At 49.7% G+C, this 23,751-nt stretch overlaps 7 protein-coding genes across 7 annotated transcripts; 1 reads left to right on the top strand and 6 right to left on the bottom strand.

The window, feature by feature from the left end:
• Positions 1 to 154: 154 nt before the first annotated feature.
• LRP88_04313 (sulfuric ester hydrolase) lies at positions 155 to 2,044 on the bottom strand (the record flags this gene model as incomplete). The annotated part of the gene is made up of 1 exon (XM_083240888.1): positions 155 to 2,044. One exon carries the CDS (start codon positions 2,042 to 2,044, stop codon positions 155 to 157), a length of 1,890 nt encoding a protein of 629 aa, XP_083103418.1.
• A 1,246-nt stretch (positions 2,045 to 3,290) lies between these two features.
• LRP88_04312 (MFS transporter) lies at positions 3,291 to 4,917 on the bottom strand (the record flags this gene model as incomplete). Its single annotated transcript, XM_083240887.1, has 4 exons — positions 3,291 to 3,376; positions 3,438 to 4,161; positions 4,223 to 4,679; positions 4,730 to 4,917. The coding sequence occupies 4 exons, from the start codon at positions 4,915 to 4,917 to the stop codon at positions 3,291 to 3,293; spliced, it is 1,455 nt and encodes a 484-aa protein (XP_083103417.1).
• Positions 4,918 to 7,488: 2,571 nt separating this feature from the next.
• On the bottom strand, positions 7,489 to 8,741 carry LRP88_04311 (uncharacterized protein; the record flags this gene model as incomplete). Its single annotated transcript, XM_083240886.1, has 2 exons — positions 7,489 to 8,329; positions 8,383 to 8,741. The coding sequence occupies 2 exons, from the start codon at positions 8,739 to 8,741 to the stop codon at positions 7,489 to 7,491; spliced, it is 1,200 nt and encodes a 399-aa protein (XP_083103416.1).
• An 839-nt stretch (positions 8,742 to 9,580) lies between these two features.
• LRP88_04310 (uncharacterized protein) lies at positions 9,581 to 10,319 on the bottom strand (the record flags this gene model as incomplete). The annotated part of the gene is made up of 2 exons (XM_083240885.1): positions 9,581 to 9,901; positions 9,957 to 10,319. 2 exons carry the CDS (start codon positions 10,317 to 10,319, stop codon positions 9,581 to 9,583), a joined length of 684 nt encoding a protein of 227 aa, XP_083103415.1.
• Positions 10,320 to 13,390: 3,071 nt separating this feature from the next.
• LRP88_04309 (uncharacterized protein) lies at positions 13,391 to 13,922 on the top strand (the record flags this gene model as incomplete). The annotated part of the gene is made up of 4 exons (XM_083240884.1): positions 13,391 to 13,599; positions 13,654 to 13,721; positions 13,784 to 13,831; positions 13,900 to 13,922. The coding sequence occupies 4 exons, from the start codon at positions 13,391 to 13,393 to the stop codon at positions 13,920 to 13,922; spliced, it is 348 nt and encodes a 115-aa protein (XP_083103414.1).
• A 446-nt stretch (positions 13,923 to 14,368) lies between these two features.
• Positions 14,369 to 14,860, bottom strand: LRP88_04308 (uncharacterized protein; the record flags this gene model as incomplete). Its single annotated transcript, XM_083240883.1, has 1 exon — positions 14,369 to 14,860. One exon carries the CDS (start codon positions 14,858 to 14,860, stop codon positions 14,369 to 14,371), a length of 492 nt encoding a protein of 163 aa, XP_083103413.1.
• A 7,716-nt stretch (positions 14,861 to 22,576) lies between these two features.
• LRP88_04307 (class I SAM-dependent methyltransferase) lies at positions 22,577 to 23,395 on the bottom strand (the record flags this gene model as incomplete). Its single annotated transcript, XM_083240882.1, has 5 exons — positions 22,577 to 22,699; positions 22,758 to 23,184; positions 23,237 to 23,249; positions 23,304 to 23,327; positions 23,377 to 23,395. 5 exons carry the CDS (start codon positions 23,393 to 23,395, stop codon positions 22,577 to 22,579), a joined length of 606 nt encoding a protein of 201 aa, XP_083103412.1.
• Positions 23,396 to 23,751: the final 356 nt, after the last annotated feature.

Genomic DNA, 23,751 nt, shown 5'->3' with positions numbered 1-23,751 from the left:
GAATGACCCGAAAGAGTTCCAACCAGCCACTGTTTTATGAAAGGAATATCCCAGACCACGAGCTTTCAACTTAGCGAGCTCAGAATGATTTTGACTGCGGAGACATAAAGATTCATGGGAGATGATGCATGAATTTCATCGCATCACATCCCGTTCATGGCGTGACGATGTTAAAGCTGGGGTCGCCTGGGTCGAGGAGGGCAGCGAGACGTTCCAGCGCTGTGCTGTCGCCAGTAATCTCTACGCCTGCCTTTACAAGTGCCTCAGGGTTGAGCCCAGACACCGCAATCACAGATAGGGTGCGAGTCGTCGTAGTGAGGGTCACATTGGCGCTGGTCGACGGGACAGCCCTGGTATAGATGAGGGCGCCGTTGGAGAGCCACAGGCGATAGCGGTAGGGCTGATCGCTGAGCACCACATCAATCGAACATTGCTCGTGCCAGGCCTTGGGGCCGTTGATCTGGATGGCGAGGGAATCGAAGAGCATCTCGGGTGTGAGCTGGGCAATCACGTCGGCTGAGGCAGCTTTCGTTGGCGTGCCAAAGTTGTGATGGCGCAACTCGGTGGTTCCCGACATGTAGAAATTCCTCCAGGTGCCGTTCTCGGCCCCATATCCCAGCTGCTCGTAGGTATCGGCCAGCAAACCTCGCGCGCCTGAGTGGTCCGGTTCGGCAAAGACGGCGTGGTTGAGGATCTCCGCTGCCCAACGGAGGTCGCCCTCATCAAACGCCTTTCGGGCCTTGATGACGATCTGGTCTACGCCACCAATAAGTTCGACGTAGCGTTTGGCCCTCTCCACGGGCACGTGCTGCCATAGATTGGCCGGGTTGCCGTCGAACCAGCCCATATAACGCTGATAGATGGCCTTTACGTTGTGATTGACCGAGCCATAGTAGCCGCGGGCATTCCAGGCCTTCTCGATGGCCGGCGGCAGAGTCATCTGTTCCGCAATCTCTGGACCGTTGAGGCCCATGTTCATCATGCGCAGTGTCTGGTCGTGCACGTACGCGTAGAGGTCGCGCTGGCAGGTGAGGAACTCGACAACCCGGTCAGCGCCCCAGGTAGGCCAGTGGTGAGAGGCGAATACGACCTCGGCCTTGCCGCCAAACATGTCAATCGTCTCGGTCAAGTAACCAGCCCATCCATGCGGGTCGCGGACCAGGGCTCCGCGCAAGGTCAACAGGTTATGAAATGTGTGGGTGGCGTCCTCAGCCGCACAAAGTGCTTTGGCCTCTGGGAAGTAGATGAGCATCTCAGAAGGTGCTTCGGTGTCTGGTGCCATCTGGAACACCATGCGGACGCCGTCAACAATTCTCTCCTCGCCCGTCTTAGTAATCTCGTCGGTGGGCGCAATGAGTGTGATGGTCCCGGTCGAGACCGTCTGCCCGAGTCCGGCTCCAATTTGGCCCTGCGGTCCGCGGTTGAGGGCAGCGCCGTACATGTAGGCGGCACGGCGGCTCATGGCGGTGCCTGCAAACACGTTCTCGGCTACTGCGTGTTTGAGGAAGCCCTCAGGCGCCAAAACCGGCACCGCTCCCGAGTCAACTTCTTCCTGGGAGATAAAACCCTTGACTCCGCCAAAATGATCGGCGTGGGAGTGCGTATAGATAATGGCCTTCACAGGCCTCGAGCCACGATGCTCCCGGTAGAGCGAAAGCGCGGCAGCCCCGGTCTCAGCCGAAGTGAGAGGATCGATGATGGTGACACCTTTGTCACCTTCGACGAAGGTAGTGTTGGAGAGGTCAAGGCCCCGTACCTGGTAGATGCCCTCGACAACTTTGAAAAGGCCGTGCAGGGCGCTCAGCCTTGACTGGCGCCACAGGCTCGGGTTGGCCGTGGTAGGTGACTCTTCGTTGAGGAACTTGTAGACATCGTTATTCCACACAACCCCACCATCTGCGTCAGTGACGATGTTGGACTCGCGGCGACCAACGAAGCCTCTTCTTGCCTCCTCAAAGTCTCGGGTGTCCTCAAAGGGGAGGCTATTCCGTATCTCTTCCTGGTGCTTAATAATCGGCTTGATCGCCAGCTTAGAAGAGGCCATATTGGAGTTCCGGTTGCTCACATCAAAGCTGAAAGGATAAAATAGTCACGTAGTCGGCGGATGATTTTTCAATGAAATGATGTCTGTGTTGTCAGATGCATGTTCAAGTGGAGCCGATTTTCAACCCAGGATGATGATATCCGAACATCGCTCTATCCGCTCCATCCGCCTTCATGGCAATCTCCATCCCCACACACGAGCTGACTACAAGTAGCCAAGCCCAACTGCGGGGGTGAACCTTCATACACGATGACGAGATCGTCTGCACCCTCCTTTGCTGCCTAGTGCAACATCTCGCTCTGGCGTTGATTGGTCAGGATCCAGTCATTGTTGTCCCGATAAGCCACCATCAGCAAGACTCACCAGTAAGAAAATCCAACTGAAAGGAAAGGAATAGTCTTGGTGTGGGAAATTTAGGCTCTCGGGAGTCCTGGACGCTTTCCAATCTGCATGCTTCAGACTTGAGCCCATCTCACTCTTTATCAGGATTGACAAAGATTTATCGACCTTGAACTAGCTCCCATCAATACACCAGTCCTTCGAAGGGGATGGATTGGGAAAATAATAGGCGATGGAGCACCTTTCTCTTTCCAGCAATACTCACACATTATAACCCTGGGTGGTGAGCCCGTACTCATACAAAGTTTGGCCGAGCTCAGTGTCATATGCGTTTGATCCAGCCGCTGTAGGTACTGCCCTTCTTGCGCCTAATTCGAGAACTTTGATAACGTTCCTAGTCAGTGAAGCCAGTTTGCTCAACAGTTTCGGTCCATGTTGCCATGTTTCAGCGCCCCCCAAACAAGGCTTTAATCGCAGACCAGTGCCTCCGCAACCCATTTTTGGTTCTGACAGTTGAGGGTTGAAGGGTGCCGTGTTTGGATCCTTAGAGGAAGAGGACGGATCTTTGGTAAGTGGAAAATAAACGATTGGTTCCCATATTTTACGCCTTCTGCGACAACTCGTCGTGTTTCCAATGACGAAACGAAGGGAGAGCAACACTCTAGTCAACCTACAGCAGACAACAGAGTTGTGAGATCCCGGTTTACTTGCCTCATCTGAAAGCTGTTGTTGCACGTTTAGCATGGACCACCAAACGTGTTCTTGAGGAATATAAATGCTTGATCTTGCTCTAGGGAAATAAGTATAAATACGGACTTGGTTGCATTGAGTGCTGTCTCAGCCATAATCCTGACAACTAAATAGCCTGACTCCTTACCATTGCCAATTCGCCAGCCACAATGCCTCTCTAGATGTTGACCCACCAGGATTCCAGCATACCATCATCAAAATTCTCGCCGAAATCTTGGGCTGTTTCGTATCCTTCCACCAAATCTGTTCAGCAGCCATGGTACAGGTGCCAGGGCAAGACAAATCGATCCAAGCAGTGTATTACCCCAACCAAGACCAAGTGCGTCGTAGAGCTTCAAGCCACAAAGGGGTAGAAGAGCTCCCAGCAAACTCCGTAAGACGGCATTCGCTGCGGTGACAGAGGCAGAATGTCTCGTCAAGGCGTCGACAAGGTACGTCTGCGAGATCATAAAGATGCCGATCATGCCGAAACCCATGATGCTTGTACCGACCATAGGCACGATCCAGTGCAGTTGCTTCTCCGCTGTCCAGCCGTACATGATCAGGCCGATGGGGAGAGTCAAAGCGGTGGGGATAGTGAGTCTCAGATCTAACCGCTGCTCTGGCTCAACAGCCTTGCCTTTAATCTGGCCATCTCTTATCAACTTATCCGACAGGTATCCCACAAACATTAGGCCAAGGAGATTTCCAATGCCTCCAGCGATAAATGACAATCCTGCACCCACCGCGCTGAACCCATACATGTCATGGTACACGAAGGTAAAGGTGGTGAATAACAGATATAGCATGCCGTAGAGGGTGGCGATATATAGGCAGACCATGGAGACAATGGGAGAGAAGAGAAGCATTCGTGTCGGTCGAGTGATGGCAGAGATAAAGACTTGCTTTGGAGTGCCTTTCGCTTGCATGGCTGAGCGATACTTATTGTTGCCGGTCGCCTTGCGTAGTTTCGAAGCTTTTCGCTCGAGAAGGACTGGTGCATACGTCTCTCGGAAAATGACAAAGGAAACCAAGATTACAGCTCCAGACTGAAGTCACCAATACGTTAGTCACTTATCCAGCAGGCATGGTAAAAGGAGTTGAACTCACCACAATAGTTATGACCCAAAACACCCATCTCCAACCCTTGGCCTCAACCAGAAAGCCAGCACAAACAGGTCCAACCACGGGTCCAAGGAGAGGCCCAATCGACCATATAGACATGGCGGCTCCTCGTTGCTCAGGAGGAATCATATCTGCTATCGTGCCACTGCCGCAGGTTACCGTAGCGACCCCAACAAACCCAGAGAGGAATCGAAATGCAATTAGCATCCCTATATTCTGAGACACGGCACATCCAATTGAGAAGATGATGAAAAGAGTGTTGCAGATGTGGTAAACTGGTGTTCGGCCGTAGAGCTCGCTCATAGGCGCCATCAGTAGCGGCCCGAATGCAAATCCCAGCACAAAGACAGAAACCATGAATGTCGCAATTTCGTCATTGGAGCTCTCAAACTCGGCCATAATAACTGGTACCCCAGGAGCCATCATTGCAGACGCCAAAGGCCTATAGAGCGTTTAGCACGTCGAGGTTATCGGGATGAACTGAAGTCATACGTAAGAAAGGTGATAAAAGAAAGGATTCCGATAATGCTCCATTTACGGCGCGTTGACCAATTGAGGGGATTCTCGGGGTCCTGATCAGATGGTTCTTCCCATCCAACTGTGAAATTGATGTGATTATCTTCGTCAGGAATCGTCACCGGCTTAGTCGCTTGACGCTCATCTGCCAGTGCTTCTGCCATTGTGGTTTTGTTAAGAGCTTTCTGTGAATCAAGCAGCCTGGAACATAAGAATTAAACATCAAAGGGGGAATAAATCAAGGTAATATTGCATTGATAAGTGCTACGTTAACAGGGAATTGAATGCGTCTTCCGCAGTTACCGGGTACCGACCCATCTCATGTCCAAGACCGAGACCGAAGTCGAGACCGAGCCCGAGACCGAGACCGATACCAGGTCAAGGTTAGCACTTGCGTTCACCCCAGCAGGCGAAACAACGCCACTTGCAATGACGATCGCCAGTCTTACTGTTGATCTGGCTTAATCTTGTATTATGAGGCATACCTATGGGCAACTGGTAATAAGTACTCAGCTGGCCGATAAAGGTTTGCCTATTCTCGCTGTAATAGGTCATTTGGTGGGGCTTACTCACTGATTCGCCCTAATTTCTTAAAGATGAGACGATAGCATCTGGCTGCCTACCCTCTATATCATCCAAGTAAACCAGAGACAAGTCAGCGTCCTGTGACCAACGGGAATTGGCCTTAGACTGAAGCTCACTGTTGATGGCACCTGAAGCAAGGATTCTGGATTCTAGACAAGGCAGGGACCTGGCGCAGTCCAACCTTGATCGACTCATGGATGGGCGCCACCCCGATGAGTACCTCATCTCTGCAGCGTCTGACTTCAAACCCCGGACAATTGCCCAGTGGGAGATACTTCTTCAACCTGGAATGGGCTCGATTAGCTCCGGGCAGTCTCGGGATATGAAAGCAGGTGTCTCGAATAAGGATGGAATCAAACATAAAATAGTTGGCTATTGAATTGGGAAGATCGTGGCTCAGAGTCGCATTCAAATCGCTCTTCTTTGGCCTGGAGATACTGTTCAGGGACCAGAATGCCTTTGGGTATTTCAGCAAAACATAGAGCTTTTTTTTTAACTATTATGTTTGGCTGAGTTGTGCATGATGAATATTGCTAATTGTCCTTGGGTCGATGTGTCAAACTTGACAAATAGCTGCGGAGGATGGCCTTGTGTATTGTGCTTGAGTGCCTGGCAATGATACTCTTCTCTTCCCAATTATCGTCTAACCCTTACCAATCCTTTGTAATCCCGAACACACGTGCTATCTCTGATTAAAACCTTATGTAGCCATAGGTCTAGGTCGAAGTTTGCAAACACCATGCCCACATCAAAGCAGGCATAAACCTGACTCCTAAACAGCGTTCCAGAAAGAATCCGACGACCACACCCTTCCAATACGCTCATAAACGTTCTCAGAGCCTCCCCTGTCCAACCTTGGGAGCAGCAGGCCACTGTGTTGCTCGATGTTCCCAAAGGCACAGCCGCCGCTTATCAGGTTCCACGTTGCATTGATGGAGCCGGGCTCGCAGATGTAATGACATTCTTCTAGTTTTGTCAATGTCCGTTCCTAATAGCTCGACTCTAGATCCCGCTGGATTATGCCTGCCGGGTTCGATTGGACCGACCACAGACGCCAATGACCAAGAAGGGACACCAACTATGTCCGAGAGTTTCGCTGGATACTTGGCAGGGTTCTAAAGAAGTCCAGAAGATAGATTTGGCTTCTAAATCCCCGAGAGATACTGCTAAGAGATTATCCGGCTCACACTATCAGCGACACCAGCAAGAGCGGGCAGTCTATCGCGTTCATATTTCAGAGGTAGCGTGGAGTACTCCTATACCAAGTCAGACCATGCCCTGAAAAACAGTCACTGGAACATGTCCTTCTGCTTTCTGGTCATTACGATAGATAAGTGAAACGCTCGGCGACAATTTATGAGAGCAGCCGACTCTATCCCATCAGAATGTTGCTGGCTATCTTCGGAGTATCTTGTCAGCCAGCATGTCCAGAACATTTGGTTGGAAGAAAAGCCAATCATGCGGCGAGAGAGAACCCGTTCTTACTTGACCCAAGCTCTCTTGAGTAAGGGGCATATTTTCTAAGCAGGCCTATCCGCTAGTAAGTTACCTATTCTTCTAGTAGTAACTACCCTAACTAAATTTTCTTTTTGCCGGAGAAGAGAATCAACCGTGGCCAAGCTGTCAGAGATAGCTTGAACCGGTATTTATCACTAGATCTATCCTATCGTCTAAGTTCCATAGGTCGCCTTTTTGTTGAACGAGTAACAGCTAGAGACTAAGACAATCACAAACCACGGCTCATCTCCCAAGTACCCTCGGTGCTGTCGAGGGCCGCCACACATCAAGTTTATCATCGAATACAGCAACATCAGCAAGACGTACGAGGATCACAAAGCTCATACCAAGATTGAAGGCGATTGTGGTGACGACGTGATAACATGATCGTCCTAGTAACCGCAATTCTTGTGGGGATCTTTATATACTCGCGACTCGGCGGCCGACTTTCGATCATGGCGATAAATGTACAAGGGGGTTGGTAGAGGTGGTAGGACGAAGGTTGGAGGACGAGTGTAGCAATAGGAGTTGCCCACCAATGGCCATGTCTCATAGTCTGACTTGATATTTATAATAATGAAATACGCTTGATTTCGCGAGTGTCAACCAAAGTATATATATATACACTAGAACTTGAAATTATGGCCACTGTACTATGCAGGACGGCAAGGTCTTCGAGATGTTGTCAGGGTTGTCATTGTGGAGTCGATGGTTGATACGGTAGTGGCCCGTGACGTTGTGGACAAAGTCTCGGTTGAAATAGTTGAGGAAAACTCAGAAGATGTGACCGTTGTGACAGAAGAATCGGTGCTCGATGTGGTTATTGTGGAATCCGTAGTTGATACTGTTGAGCTCTCGCTGGCAACGGTTGTGGTGGCGGACGACTCGGTTGATACTTCAGTGGATGTGGCAGAAGTCTCCTTAGAAGTGGTAGAAGCCTCGGTGTATGTAGTCGAACCCTCAGTTGATGAAGATGAATACTCAGTGGAGGTGGCCGTCGAAGCTTCGCTGGATGTAGCTGTTGTAGGCAGCTCACTGGAACTAGTCGGGACCTCGCTAGACGTAGCTGATGTGGTTGGGTCCGCCGTCACACCGATCAAGACAGTGCCAGCAGACATGCTGACTGGCTCGATGGTCGAAGTAAAAGTCGAAACGGTTGTGGTTGTCTGCGTGAGATAGTGGATCTTGACGTCTGCCACACAGTCCTTGCAACCTTTGGCCCTCACAAAGAGCGCCGAGTCATGCTGGGCGTCGACATTGTCACAGATGGCGAAGACCATGGTGTGTGCCCCAGGCTCTGCGGCAATACCCATGATCAGCGGCTTCGACGATGCTGCATAGGTGGACCAAGAGGGATATTGGAAGACTTGGTATGGGTTCTGGATGGCTCGTCCGGGGGATAGGTAGTACGATTTGGCCGTTATTCTGCTTCCGTCCGGGTCCAGGGCGTACTGCTCGCCGTCCAGATATATGCCAATCGGGTCCGCGTGTGTGCTTGTATGATCAGTAAAAGCGCCATAGTGAATGGACAACATATAGCGGCTCACTATGAGAACTCCTCCGACGCGAGAACGAATTCAACCTCGACTCCATTGAAACCCTGCTGGACTTCGATATCGACTGTCAAGACAGCAGCATCTTGGGAATCTGCTCCACAATAGGTCTGGGACGCGCCCGCGTTGTTGTCTATGTTGACAGAATATGGTTGCCATGCTGATGCGTCTATCGAACCGCCTGTCGTCAAGATGCCGCCAGACGTGAGACCCAAGGGGCCATTGGTGAAGGTGCCCACGGCGTTCTCGTCGAATCCAGTGTTCCAAGACGCGTCAGTGACGGTCACACCACTCGTGAAGATGGCGTTGGCGACTGTTTCGGGGTTGCTGACGACTGAGATGGAGGCTCCCATGGTGGCGGCTGAAGTACTAGACCCTTGAGTTGAGGAGGAAATAAAACGAATGTCAGTCCTGGAGAACAGAAGCATCGGAGCACAGAATTAGAAGTATTAGTAGGGCCTGTCAACCCGGGAAAGCCGCTGTTGAGCTAATGAGTGGCGTCTTCGCCACAAACGCTCCTTTCCAATCAAAGCCGTGAACCTGAGAATAACATCCACTAAAATATTGGTTCCTGCATTCATCTAACCCAAAGGTTACTAGTGAGGCACCATGGAATGGGCTATTGCGTGCACTATTGAGACGCTATCTTTGCGACATCACCCAGCAATCTTCCAGGACCCACGACAGGCAAATCTTACCAGGTGGTGTAGTCTAGAGGAGGGACAGAAAATATTGAACACATAGCTATAGCCCTATGGTTAGGCTAAGCTCGGTCTTTTTTGTCACCGGCTAGAGAATCCCGTTTATTTCGAACACCGCCTGCTTACCCGCCCAAGATGATTTCCCAGAAGGCCATCATCCTTTGATGCCACCGCACATGCTCGACACTCTTGAGCGCACATCTCAAATCTTTACATACCTAGGTATATCAGGAAGGTAAGTCTCAGAACATACGTAGTAATGTCAATGTGAACTACAACCCAGGCAGCCCAGGATAATCCTCCTCCCGGAACATGAGGGAGCCAATAATTCCTCCGGCTTCACCAAAGATGGTCTGAATGGGAACTGCAAACCGTCTCTTGTGTGTCCCAACGACGTTGTTGGCGAGAAACGCCAGTGCAGAGGGAATGGCACAGTTATTTCCCATAATGGCCAAGAACATGCCTGTGTACCTGGCATCCTGGCTATCGCCCTAGGAGATCATAGCGAGACCGACCATGTGCAAAATTGAGTAGCCGATGATGAACGGGGAGCGGAGCCGAACGCGGTCAGCCATGATGCCGGTGAGGATAGAAACGATGGCGCCAAAGATGTATGGCGGAGTCGTTAGAATCTGACTGGGGGCGACACTGAATCCGAAGCTCGCAAGGATAGAGGGCGAAAAGAAGGATGGGGCGTAGGTAGTTGCGGTAGGCAGCATAAGCAAGAGAGAGATGAGATAGACCTTCCAGTCTAGTGCAGCTTCGAGGAACGACTTGACGGTGCCTTTCCCCTCAGTCTCTTCTCGGTCTGACTAGAGACAACGTTGAATTATGGCGCGCTCCTCAGCACTGCCCGTACGTCTTGACAAAACCAAAGCACATGGCAATAGCACCCCAAGAAGCGACAAGTACGGCAAGGTGTGTTTGCGTCCCGACGGCCTTGATAACAATATTGCATGGAATCTCAGTCACGAGGTAGGTGATGAAGAAGACGAGAAGGGCCACGTTGAACTGGTTGCCGGTCAGTTTGAGATTAGCTTTCATGCCGATGATCTTGGCGGCTGCGATATTTGTGCGGTCGATTAGAAAAAGGGCGTATGTGATGCAGATCCAGGGCACAACGTGAAAGTCAATCCTTCGAACGAGCCTTTTGTCCTCGACAGGGTCACCGAGATCTTGGTTGAGGCCCTTTTCGACAGCATCATCGCGAGAATCCGCGGTTTCAATCATGTCGGTTGTGGGTTTGTTCTTCATCTCGCAAGCGATCATTGAGCTTCTTTCCATCATATAAAGGTATAATATATGTGAGGTCGTAAAGATTTGGGAACTAGGGAGAATTGAGGGGGAGTGAACAAGGTTGTCGAGGAATCTGGGGAGAATCCAGGGAAACGTCTGCCGTAGGGCTGAGCAAGCACGGTGCTAGAACCCACCCCTTTTGATCCAGCCCCAGGCTGCTTTGTTCTCCTATTGCCATTAAAACATCAGCAGGTCCGTGAACATGGACCCTAGTCCAAAGAGTCACAGCAGTCAGTTGGTATCAATGACGTCTTCGTCGACGGCAATATCCAAGAATAGAAAGACAGACACATGAAAGAGTTAAAAAGCAACAGCATGTCATATGTAGTTTTCGTTTAAATGTACCTATTTGACGACATCACTCTAGCTGAGTTTGGCACCCTCGGCTCTCTCGCTGGCTGCCTTCCTTTCTTCAAAATCCTCACTGGCAATTAGCAACGCGTCTCTACCAGCTGGAACCCCACAGTACACCATGGCATATCTGTAAGCCTCTGTAATCTGCTTCTCCTGCAAGCCGTTGTTGAGAGCTGCCCTAATGTGAATACGCAGTTCGGGGCCTCGGTTGAAAGCAATCAGCATGGCGATGTTCATCAGAGACCGTTGCTGAAAACTGAGGCCTGGTCAAGCGTACGACGAAAAGCACGTCTCGGCGATGTATTCAGCGCCGACCTTGCTTGGCAAGTCGTCACGCTGAGCTGTTGTTAGTACCAATGATTCACCCTCGGTTCATGCAAGACCTACCGAGTTTGCTTTGTGAGCATCGAACAACTCTGGACCAGAGAGCTCATGCATTATCTTGACCCCCAAGAGCTGTTTCTCGGTCAGGTTCTCCATGGCTGAATTGATTGAGGATTGATGTAGATGAGAAACCGGCTTAACGGTGGAGAGTGGATTAGCCAAAGGAAGAGGGGAGTTAAAACTGCATCATTTCATGCGAGCGAGGGCCTTTGGTTTGTAGACTCGGAGTAGGGAAAAGGGCTCCTTCGGTATCGAGCTTGCCATGCCAATTACTATGGGCCTCTCGGTTAGGTTTGGTATCTAATTGCAATTCTTTGACACACTAGCCATTGCATTAGGTCTAGGGGCCACAATCTTCATTAACATCTTCATCACAGGCATTAAGATATCGCGAAGTTGCTATTCCGCCGACTAGAACAAAGCAAGCCACCACCTGACGGTTCCGGGGTATTCATTTCCAAAAGGCCTCTTGTGGTATGGGCCCCGCAACTCTCTGAGACGTGCCTAGGCCCAAAAGATGTCCGGAATGTCAATCAGCCCTTGATCTGGCCAAGCCATTGTGACACAATGGGCTTCGTGAGCGTCATGTTTCTCCTGATGTGTTGTGCTACATGTACTTTTGCTTTGACCATCACTCTTGCCCAACCATCTGTCGTCTATCACCCCTGTGGAATGGTAGGTGTGCCTTCGCTAGTCAGGTATATAAGCCCCTATTCTCACTACCCAGTAACCACAAGTCTATGGCACACAAATTCTTGAACACGGACCTTTGTCTACAGCTCAGTGGGTACTTAAAATCAATGATAAACTTTGGTGGCATTACGCTTGCAGTAATAAGTGTGCACTTCTGGAATGCCGCCCCATTCCGCCGACCAGAGCTAGAGCCGCTGTCTGTGACACCAACTTGGCCTTCCTGTGTGCTTGTCTCTTCCCGCGCCATGCCTGTGAGTTGTGTTCTAGGGTGCAGATCTTTGGCGCTACCAGCCCCGGAACCGAGAGAAACAGAAGGATCGGGCCCCTCCACTAATGTCTGTTGCAGCTGGCCGGGCGTCTGAGAGAGCGCCATGTTCATGCCACCAGTGCCAAGGGAGTTTCTGGTCTGGTACTGATGGCGGGATAAGAAAGATTGCCTTCCCGTGAAGGCTTTGGTCTCTTGCGTACTTCAAAATTTGCTTCCTTTCCAGTCCGCTTGAATGGTGTTGTGTTGCAGGTAGACAGCTTAACTGTTGCGAATGCCCTCATGTACACCATATTGGATCATCAGGTCTCTCGCACACTAGCTTTCGCTATAGTATTCAATGTGCACCTTTCTGTGGCTCAAACTCCCACCTCCAGCCTAGGTTCCGTTGAAGAGGCACCGGCCTGCGCTGTCAGTGCTGGTTTCCCATCGTTCTTGTCCACGATTCTAACAAACACGCAGACAGAATGTTTAGTCCAGACGATAAATCAGACTGTCGATTTTCAACAAGAGGTACAACTATGTCAACACCAAAAGCTCCGCCGCACAGTTGAAATTTGTGTGACACACGATTGCAATGTCACCGAGATTTTCAGTCAGTTCCCAGGAATCATACGCGGGTGGAGAGATGGGTTTCTTTGTTTTGACATTGGATTCTAAAACGCTTCTTAGACTACAAGAAAATTACCCAAACAGCGTGTGGATTTCCAGCGACAGATCGCCGTCGTGAAATAAGTATCACCTGCCTAGTCATGGGCATATTAGCTGCAATCCTTTTTGCCATGAGAATTGTCTCCAAAGCCGTTGGGCACATTCCATGGGGACATGACGACAGCCTGATTTTGGCAGCGTTTGTATGTCACCCAAACTTAGGTGTACCGGCCGCCGACTGACCCAATGCAGCCAGTTGTCGTTGCATTCAACGTCTTTTGCCAAATAAGTAAGTTATCCTTGCCACGATTCCTGCTTTTGGGACGATCTACTAACAGGAGATCGTACCGTTGCAGTGCCTTCCAAAGGCCTAGGCCTCGACATCTGGACTGTGCGTGATGAAGACATAACAACTTTCCTAATAGTGAGTTATCTAGGCAATAATTTCGCTCCTTCTCTGTGCTAACTGCAATAATTACAGTACCTGCTTTCCTGTGAGTTCGCATACGCGATATCCCTAGAGTTGATCAAGTTATCAATTCTTCTCTTTTTTCTTCGGATATTTCCCAGCCACAAGCTTCAAACAGTGGTTCGATGGACCATGGGACTCACTGTCCTTATATGCTTGATCTACTTAATCCTTTTCCTCATCCAACGAATGCCGCTTTGGCTTTTCTGGGAGGGCTGGAAGGACAAGACTCCTCGCGGTGTAATTGTCGATGGCAATGCTATGGGGATCTCTCACGGTGCACTGAACGTCGCATTGGACATCTGGATGCTTATCCTCCCTTTGAGCCAACTCGTAAAATTGGGGGTCAAGTTCAAGAAGAAGGTTGGCGTTATTGCCATGTTCAGCGTTGGTATATTGTGAGCAGTCCAAGCTCTTTGCATGGTGGGATGGCAAACTAATGCTATGTCTAGTCTCACCACCGTTAGCACGATCCGTATTCCAAGTCTCGTTGTCTTTTCGACATCATGGAACGTGACCGGTATGTAATGGATTGGCTTTGACTCTCACATAGGCGTGGCAGATTGCTAACGCTTTGTGTAGTCGACTCTATAGGAATCGTCATATGGCCAAATGTTGAGGTTTGCGTGGGTATGATGGTGGCATGTATGCCACACGCGCGACAACTCGTCCGGGATGCTATATTACAACATGGGCAGAGCCGCCTAATCACTGGCTCTAGCGCTGAAGGAATATTTATAGATCGGTCCCTGAGGACAATTTAGCAAACTGGGACTAATAGTAATATTACTACTATCAGTCCTTGTATATACCTCATGTATTTGTTTAATATTAGTAACAGTTGAGAAAAGTTTTAATAATTTATAAAAAGCTGCATAGCTCTTATTCATAAGAGGTAGATATGCAAGATAAACATATTACTAAGGCTATTATCTGCGAGTCCTAGAGCGGCTTAGGATTATAAAAACCGAAACTCCAAGTTGAGTGATAGAGTGGCGGCGTAGCTTCATCTGTGTTGGCTGCTACAGTATCGTCTGGCCTTAGTTGGTAGCCACACGGTTAATAAGTAACCTTACACCTACACTGCGTGCCGACTATGTGTTGGAACGCAGCCAGCTGTCCCGCCTGGATTTAGATACTGCCAAGGCCATGGACCGTTGACACAGGCTAACCGCGGTGGAGCTTGAGTGGCTGCGTCTCTTCTTGCAGCCCAACTCCACTCCTCATTTGTCCCTCTGGGCTTTCTCGGACGAACCCATACCGGATCCGTAGGTCCCCCATCTTCCTCGAAACGTCGGCTCCCTCCATCCTACCCACCTCGTCCGGTGTGTCGATATACCTCGAGTCGCGGATGAGTGTGGAGGCGTATCCCAGGATGTCCGGTCCAGCTGATAGCCGCGTCAGGATCGCGCTCAGAACTCCACAGACCAGGAGCACCAGAGACGACAGAAGACAGAGTCCAATCCACAGTCGTGGAACCGAAAAGGTCTCGATCAAGGTACTGACTTGAGCCGGAGCGACCATGTTCCAATCTGTCGTACCAGCAGACTTGGCGCTGACGCCCGTTGCTTGAAGGAACATTTGGCTCAGGAGGATGTATGTGTTGATTACTTGGCTCAGTCGTCGGCTGAAGAGGCCGGCATCAACGTGCTCGAACATGCTCAGTTGCTGAACTATCGTGAAATTGTCAATGCTCGGATTGTCCAGGTACTGCAGAATAAACCCCGGGTGAGCAGAGTTTGGTGGCGCGGTCGTCAACGGTATCTCTCTTGAAATATAGCGAAAAACCCAAGGAATAGACAAATGTGATATCGAGTCAGGGGGGTGAGGCCGTTGTGACGGTCGTTGGGCGGTGACAGTGCAATTCTGCTGAGCCCCCCTATTTGACGGCCGACATGTGACTCGGGATTCAACATATCTCTGGTGAACATCACAATAGGCCGTGAGCCCGGCCGAGGAAAAAGCTGCAGAGGAACCGAGATTCGCCTGGAAGTAGAGCCTTGTGAGTCCAGCGTCGATATCAGTCTCGTTCTTGAATAAGGCCGGTCTGCAGTACATGTTCTGCTTGGATCTATGAGACTGGACGCCAAAGCCGCTCCAGAAGTCATCGACGAACCTATTCAATGCCATGGCCCAAGGCGCAGAAGAGCGCTCGAGAGTGCTAGAGGTATTGAAACCGTACCAGGTCCCATTTTCAAGTGGAAACGAGTTCCAGTTTTGCCAACCGAATGTGACATCCTGTGTAAAGGTCGCAGTTTTGCTAATGTTGCTGCAGCTAAGATCCACGTAACTTGATTCAAGATGAAACGTTTTATTGCCCACAGAGATACCTGTTATAGGTATCCCGACGAATGCAGAGTAATGTTCCAACTCGGCGCTCCAGGGGATACTCGCCCAGTCGTCGCTAGCTGACTTCAAGATGGGGACTTTGACATTTCCCCAGATATCCATCGAATCTAGCTTGGTAGTTGATGGTGAAAGTAATACGGCACCGAACATGGTCTTCACATAAGATACCATGGCAACCAAACCTGCTGAGCCGTCAGGGGAAGATGGCATCATGCATGATTGTTTGGTTGGAGCATCAGTGTCAAAGTGTATAATAGTTGAGTCCTGGATTCGCGGCTCAAGGCGTGATTCAAGCATTCGTAGCATAGACTGCGCACCCAGCGGCGAGAGGGCCCAGACTAAGACCAGGACAATGCTGAGGGGTTTTGAGGCTCGATGGTGGAGGAGTGTGACAATAGTAGATCCAAAGGTCCGACTGCCGATCAGTTGTTCGAGAGAGCCAAGCGTAGCTCCTTTTTCAAGCCTCCATCGAGCTATCTCATAGACGAGGCGGCCGACTATCAAGGCGAAGATGATGGGAAACGCTGTCGCCAACTATGCTTCGATGATCAGCACGCAGGCAACAAGTGACCATGTCGACAAAAATTTACCGCTGTAATTGCATTTTGCCATCTTTTAAGAGCGAGGCTCTCAATGGGTTTCCCATCCAGGAGCAACACCGAGATTGCAACGATAATGAAAGCAGTCGGCAAGGCGATGGCAGCAAAGTCGGCGAGCCAAACACTCCAACCGACAGTCTCTTTCATAAACGCCCATCGATTCGGGTTACAGCCTTCTCCAAAGCTGTGCGGCTCAGTATTCTTCGGCTGGCCTGTGGGCGAAGTACTAAAGCCATCTCCGTCTGTTTCGGGGGGTGAAGATGCAACTGAAAGGACATGATAGTGGACTGGGGGCCCAGGCGGTGACGGTTCTGAGTATACCATGTCTCAGGAGATGCGATTCCCTCTGGTCGCTGATACTTGGATGCGGAAACGTGAGCGGTGAATGAGGATCCGACGACAACATTGCCACGTTAAATAACGCAAAGACCAGAGTCTCACCATTCTTTGACCCCTCCCTGCAGATATATGACTCCACTGTCAGGGTGATGTTGGACTACAGCCAACAGGTTAACTGTTGAGCCCAGTCTCGCTCGTATTGGCTGTCTGCCTTGGCTTAGGCCCACTTGAAATCAATACCTTCCTTTCTTGAGTAACATGGCGAGTGTCGAGTTTGCCATGATCCTGGCTTTCATCTCCCCGAGCTCGGTCGACGACATCCGAACCTCGTCTGAGGTTAAGCGGGATGGAATTCGTCGCAACTACGAGCGGGGCCAAGGCCATGAAGATGTCGGGGGCGGAATCACCTCACTCTAAGGCCCGAAGATTACAGTTACATATACCAAGGCCTGCATACTTCTGGCTACGTTCTTTTGCATATTTATTGCAGACACTTTAGGGTTGATGAAGTCTAACGTCTCTGGCTTGTGGCTCCCATGGCTGGAGAGTACAGTTGCGTCGGTGTGGGTTCTCTTGCTTGTTGCTTCGCAGCCAACCCAAGCGTGTATGGATCTTTCCCCCCCGTTGTCCCGTGTATGATTGAGAACATGACACGTCTCCGAAACTTATAAACTTACATGTTAGGGGTGTGGTACCTTACCAAAGTCCATCATTGCCATGAGCAGCAAGCCACGGGCACGTGCCCTTGTGTGGGGCATAAGTGAGATTTGATAGGCCTGTGCGTATCTGAGCGCTGTGGATCAATTCCTCCGCTTGGATCCGTTTGGCCGGCTTTGACCCGAATCATTTTGTTGATAAATCTGGGGTATTCCGACCCCTTTCCTTTGGAGAAGAACAAGGCTCTTTCAACCCTATTTCCATAATGCGCATCGTAGCCGTTTGAGTCTCACAATGATCAGGCTTTTCAGAAAACGTTGGGTTTCCGGCTGGGTCAACACTATTGAGCAAGGTTAGCCTTGGAGACACAATTAAAACACAGATGGCTTTCATGCGTAAACTCTGGCCAAGGGATGGATCCCGTGATGTCGACTTCAATTGGGGCTGTGGGATCAACTTTGATGGGAGGAATGGGCCCATTGCTGAGGTTAACAATTATCTACAGGATGCAAAGGGTAAACGGGCTGCTCATACGGGGGATGAATTCCGGGGGGCACGATGATGCCCCAGCCCTCGATTGGAGCAATGGATCACCGGAACGAATGAAGAAGACCACACGGGCACAGAAGACGCCTTGTCCAACCCGGAGTCATACACATTGTATGCTCTCGCATGTCTTCTTGGAAAGAGAAACCCGACGCTTACCTTTGCCAGTGCGGAGGCTAAGAAGAGGGAGGATGTCAGTACCTGACGAGCCATGGGAAGGACAGAGCTGAGATGGCTTCGAGTACTGTACCGCATCGGGGCACCCAGTTAAGCCATGGAGGTCTGGAGTTACAGAAGTTTTATCTGTCAGATAAAAGAAACGTGTCGTCATGGCCTCTTAGAGTATTATTCCTGTTTCAGTCACGGGATATAACCAGTCTTCTGAAAGCTCACGTGATAGTCGTTCCATCCCAATGCGCCCAGATCTTTCAAGTCTTGTTCAAAGAGATCGACAGCGAGCGGCTTAGACAGTTTTCCATCCTTGAATCGAGCGAGCCATCCAGTAGTTTTAAACTTCTCTTCGGCTTTCTCGCTTTTCCATGTGTGAATCCACACACACGCCACAGCATCTTCCCCCTCCCATTTCTGAGTACCTTCGATCCAACCCAAGATAGGCCGTAATACGTAAGGACTCAGATGTTGCAGACTCGGGCCGTAAGCCGCCGTAGTCACCAAACCCTGAACGTTTGGTACCGCCTCGCGCATTTCCGGGGAGATCGAGGCCGGGAAATAAACAGTTCTGATCTCGGTGTGGGATGACAAGGCCCGTGAGGGATAATCTCTGTTGAAGTCAACGACCTGAATTACTGGCATATCATTTGCATGAGTCCCGAGATTGGCCAGCAACTCTTAGTAGTGACTTGATTCGGAAAATCTGACCCAGGCTTGGAAGGATTTCCAGGCCACCAGAAGCATACGTTCCTCGGGATACTCAAGAACTTGACCGTAGCGTATCTAGTTGATGTAAGAGGTGATACCCCAAAGGTCTGGTCAAAAAGCACAAACCTGAAGCCAGTCATCCTCCTGCGTCTTGAGTGGGCGAAATAAGGTGGCATCAATCGGAGTCTCTGGATATCCAAATCGAACCCATGTAGTTATTGATTTATCACGTGGTTTATCGTCCGCCATTGTTGAAAATGAATGCATGAAAGAAAAGTGAGGCAGGCACGGGGGCAAGAAGTGGCAGTGTTATACCGTAAGAACTCGGTAAATTCGCGCCTTTTTGAGTTCAACCGGCGTCTCTTGGCAAGCCACACAGAGGGCGGGGATGGGCGGCAGAACGGATCCCCCACCAAAAATAGGTAGGCGGCTTGTTCCCACTTCCAACCTCCGCCTTCTATTGAAGCTGCCCTCCGATATCGTGATAACGAAGATGGCCGCCGCCGCTGCCGGCTTCATAGTTATCATATGTGTGTTTTTTTGGTGTTGAAGACGGACTGGAGGCTAAGAAAGGAACGTAAATAGCAAGAGGGAATAGCCTTCTTTTGGCAAGATAATAAGGTCAATGAGACTTCTGAAGGCGCTGATTCTGATGGTCTAGTTAGCTAATGTATATTGTATCTCCTTCTCGACATTTCTGGGAGTTATTATCATCTCGTAGTCGTTGGATCAGATCTGCCTTCTTCCCTGATACCCTGAGGCCCCTCTTCCGCAGCCGCTCTTGCAGCTGCTTGATGACTTCTTCGTGATATTATGTATGCAGAAGAAGCTCGTCATCGTCGGCAACGAGGAATTCCTCGTCGTCACATAGGGGATCCATGGGGTCCTCGTCTTTGACGATGACTTCCTTGGCTTCTTCCTACCTAGTAAAGTTAATCTGATCAAAAGGTATATCCTTAATCCGGATTAGCTAGTCCTTAGCCCCGTCAGGGCATATGCTTATTCCGCAGTTTAAGAACGCTTTTTTAATTATCTCTAACTTTACGCTAAGACGCTTTAAAGTAGAAGCAACTATATAAGTAACTATAACTCTCTTATCACTAACTAACCACTTAAAATCATCTCCTTTCTCTCTTTCTATCTGCTTAATATACTCGTTAGTTGCCTCTTATAACCACCGCTTAAAAAGAGTATTAATAGCGGTATTAAGGGGTTATAAAAGACTTATATAGCCGGGAGGGATAAATGCAAGGGAAATATTATTATCCCTTAGTTTCTTCTTAATCCCTTTAGTCTTATAGAATATAGCTATATCCATCACGAGTAATATATCCTTTTCTTTATCCTTAATAAGGGGAAGAAGCTTATTATTAATCTAGGAAGAAAAAAGCTCCTTATTATTATATATTATCTTATTAAACTTTACGTCGATGTTAGGGGAATAAAGATATTACTCCTTCTCGTAAGTCTGGCCGCCTTTATCGGTAGGGGTACTATGAAATATAATAGTCGGTCGAAGCCTGAATTCGCTATCTACGAATATATAAAGAATCAAAGTGGCCTGCCGTTTATTCCACCCGCTGCGGTCGCTTTTCCCGGAGACTGATTTTACGCCGCGTATTTCCTAAGTGAAGCCATTAAGATACTCAAATGGGATTAGGGTCTCGTCTAAGTTAAGTATAAGGCGCCGATAAAACCAGCGTTTTAGCGAGTTTAAGATTATCGTGATGGCCCGAGATTAGAATTATAATGTAGAGATGCGCCTGATGAATTGTAAGAACCTATTCACGACGTCGATGTAATCCTCTGGCCTCTTAGTTGACTGCTTTGTCACTCGTCGCTTTATGATATTATGACGCCGAAGGAAGCCTCGCCACCAACCGGTGGAGAAAGGGAACCGGGAGCTTTGGTCCGGGTATAACTCCTCGTAAATAGCCTATGCCTTCCGGCGGAACCAAGAGGTCATAGCTACTTTCCCTTGGGCGCGGCGCTCTAAGAAAGAGAGGTATACTTAATCATCGAGGCCTGGCCACTTAGGGCAGAGTTTCCGATGATGTTCTTTGAGGAAAAACTCACGCTTTTGTCGCCATCCACGGATCGTTCCTTCTGGTATTTTGAAGTGCCTCGAGGCATCATAAATCGTAGGCTTCCTTTTCCAACCCTTCTTTATAACGTGGCCGTGGATCAGCCACACGAGGACTTCCGCCTTCTGCTCCGGTGAATAGCTTCTTTCCGGGCGTTGGATTAGCAGGATCCTCCTTGGTTTCCGCTCTGCAAGAGGCTTGGGCTTTGGGCCGGGCTTTTTCCTTGGTGTTGAGGCCACAGTCCAGCCGGCATTAGGATCAACCTCATCAAGCGGCGGCATTGTGTGAAAAACGCGGTGGCGATAGCTTCAGATCGGATGAAAGAGGGACTGCAAACATCCTGGCCGGGGGGAACATCTGATCTTCTGATATTACCCCTCGAATGATCACTTCCACATACTAACTGTATGAGGAAGTGATCATCCGGGAAGTAATGCGCCAAGACCGACGGTTGAACTCAAAAAAGCGCGAATTTACCGAGTTCTTACGGTATGTGTGGAAGAGTGATGATTAAGCACTGGGTCGGCTGGCGTAGGCATTGCACTTTGCGTAGTGCTATTTTTAATTATCAGAAATAAGTTTAGTTACTCAGGGAGCTTGAAATCGCCCACCCCCTAGCGTTATACTCCTCAGTGAGGGGGAGTAAAGACTATCAATTTATGAAAATTAGATATTTTAAGATATGGCTAACTAATATATAAAACCAGGTCAACTTACCTTATCAAGTAAGGCCAGTTAACACTTGGCAATTTCTTAATAGATTCCTCAAGCCCAAGGCCTCATCGCTCCTTCACAGATCCTCGCTGCCTCCGCAACATCCACTCTGATAGCCATATTCACTCGTCATCGTTCACCTCCCGCTCGCTGCTGAAAGCTAGCGGCAGGAGTCCAGAGAAGAGTTGAGCCGTATAATAGGAGAGTCTATTGTTGATGGAGGGGAACAGCCGAGCTCGGGAGGCGGATCACCATCTTGCTGGTAGCGGTTGGGTGATAGTGCTGGGGCCATCGGTTGTGATGATGCGAACTCGGCGTCGCATGGGGATCCGCCAGAGACACGAGCAGAGAGATCAGTGGGTGACGAGGGAAGAGTCACCAGCTCAAAGCCAGGTTCAGAACCAGATTCTGGGTCAGAAACAACTGGGCCATCGCGTATATCCAGTGCAGAAAACTCGGCTATAGGCGGCGAGTCTTGAAAATCTTCATCTTGCTGGACTGTCAGTTGCACCCTTGCATCTTTCTCTAGCGTCGCCGGCAGTATTGTCTCGGTAAATCTAGGGCTTAACATATGCGGTTTCCTATCTGAGGTTTCAGCTATTGTCGGTAGTCTTTGTGAAGAACAAGTTATGTCCACGACTGGTAGACCTAGTCCCCACGACCCCGAAATTCCTCATAGCTCATAGCCGACGGGACGGCAGCTAGCGGGATCCGGGGATTGCAGCATTAGTAGTCATCTATCGAGGCCCAGGGGCAGCCCATGTTACTCTTTGGCGGCGAGATATACGGAGCCCAGAACCAGGCCCGAAGAAATAATAGCTAATGCTCGTACCAGGTTCCCAATCTCCTTGCTTCGATCACCATTCAAGGTGGCTAGAATAAGTTTCCAACCATGCGACAAGATCGATTATCGAAACCGTGAATCGATTTCAAAGTTCCTTGAATTTCCGATGCAATCTCAAAAAGTTGAGGCCATTCTAAGCTAGCGGATCCAGGCGGTCAAAGAGGTGCCCACTAGACCTTCGTGTTTCTTAGTTACTCGGGCTTGCGCCCATAAACGTAACGCACAGTCATATAGCTATGGACCTTTGGGTTTTGTAACCCCTTTCGCAAGCCCATTAGAAACAACTGGTAATCATCCTTGGGCCACTGTAACAAATCGTGCCACATCATGAGAGTCAAGCCTAGAACAAAGCATACGTAAGACCTCAGAACGTCAATGCGATAGGGGAGCCCGCTTTCTTACCCTCGAGGTCATTTTCCAAGGCGGCTCTGACAAACTGACCAACCTGGGCCAGCTTGGGATCTTTGGGCCAGCCACCAACCGGAAGCTAAGAATAGCAACATCAGTTAGTTCCTTGGTTTATCCGAGGGCGTCAAATTGCATACCTTGTGATCGATGACTTGGACATCTACAAAGCCCGCCTTTCTGAATTCCGTTTCCTGCAGATGATCAACAAAAAAGGGGCGACCCAAAGCTTTGCCGCCCTCTTGAAAAAGCTTAGTGAACATATGAAGACTGGGCTCCTTGTCGACAGTTCCATCGTCACTTCGGAACTCGACATTAGCCTCGGTCGACTGCACCCAGCCCCCTGGGGCACAGCAGCGGTAGGCCTCCTTGAATAGACCACCCCAATCCTTGACAGCGCCAAACAGATAGCGTATATGGATAAAGTTGAACTGGTCTGGGTCCCAGGTCCATGTCAAGGTCGCATCATCAATTTCAAAGCGGGCGTTAGGGGGGATCCACTGGGGTTGGCATGGAGAGAGGTCAGTGCCTATAACCTCGGCACCAGGGTATCGATCAGCGAATTCGCTATAATAGATCAGCCGGTGAACTACAACTACAGAGTTCTTTACCATCGTACATGGCCCAGATACCTTATCAACTGATCAGTCGCGATCTTCTCCAATGTACATGATTCAGCAACTTACCGGTCCCAGTACCAACGTCAAGGACTCGCTGCACAATGTCGTGTAAATAGTAGTACAAGGGTCTATCACTGACTGCGGACGCCCACCTGCATGTTTTCCTCTTTCACGGGGGCGAGGAACAATTCTTCATCCAAGAGAATTGTCAGGTAATGATGACTGGAGGTGATCAGCAACTGGCTTCTCATTGAGCTTGGTGGAGTCTCAAGTCGCACGTCAAGTCTAGAGACTCCAGTAAGGGGTCATCGTTGGGAAGAAAATAATTCAACTCGAACTTCTCGCTGTGATAAGTGCGCCCCTGAAGCCGACGATACTCGAGGATACTGGAAGAGACAGAAGCTGTACTGCTCAAACTGCGATACGATATTAGAAATGTGGTAATATCCGCTGCTCAGAGTCACGAACGTATCTTGGCCCATTGAAGAGTCGCCACCATTGGAAGAGTCACTCT

This window comes from Fusarium phalaenopsidis (assembly GCF_050370095.1).
Source record: "Fusarium phalaenopsidis strain FUZ10S chromosome Unknown contig_32290, whole genome shotgun sequence".
NCBI classification, from domain to species: Eukaryota; Fungi; Ascomycota; class Sordariomycetes; order Hypocreales; family Nectriaceae; genus Fusarium; species Fusarium phalaenopsidis.
This window is presented reverse-complemented; position numbering and strand designations above follow the sequence as displayed.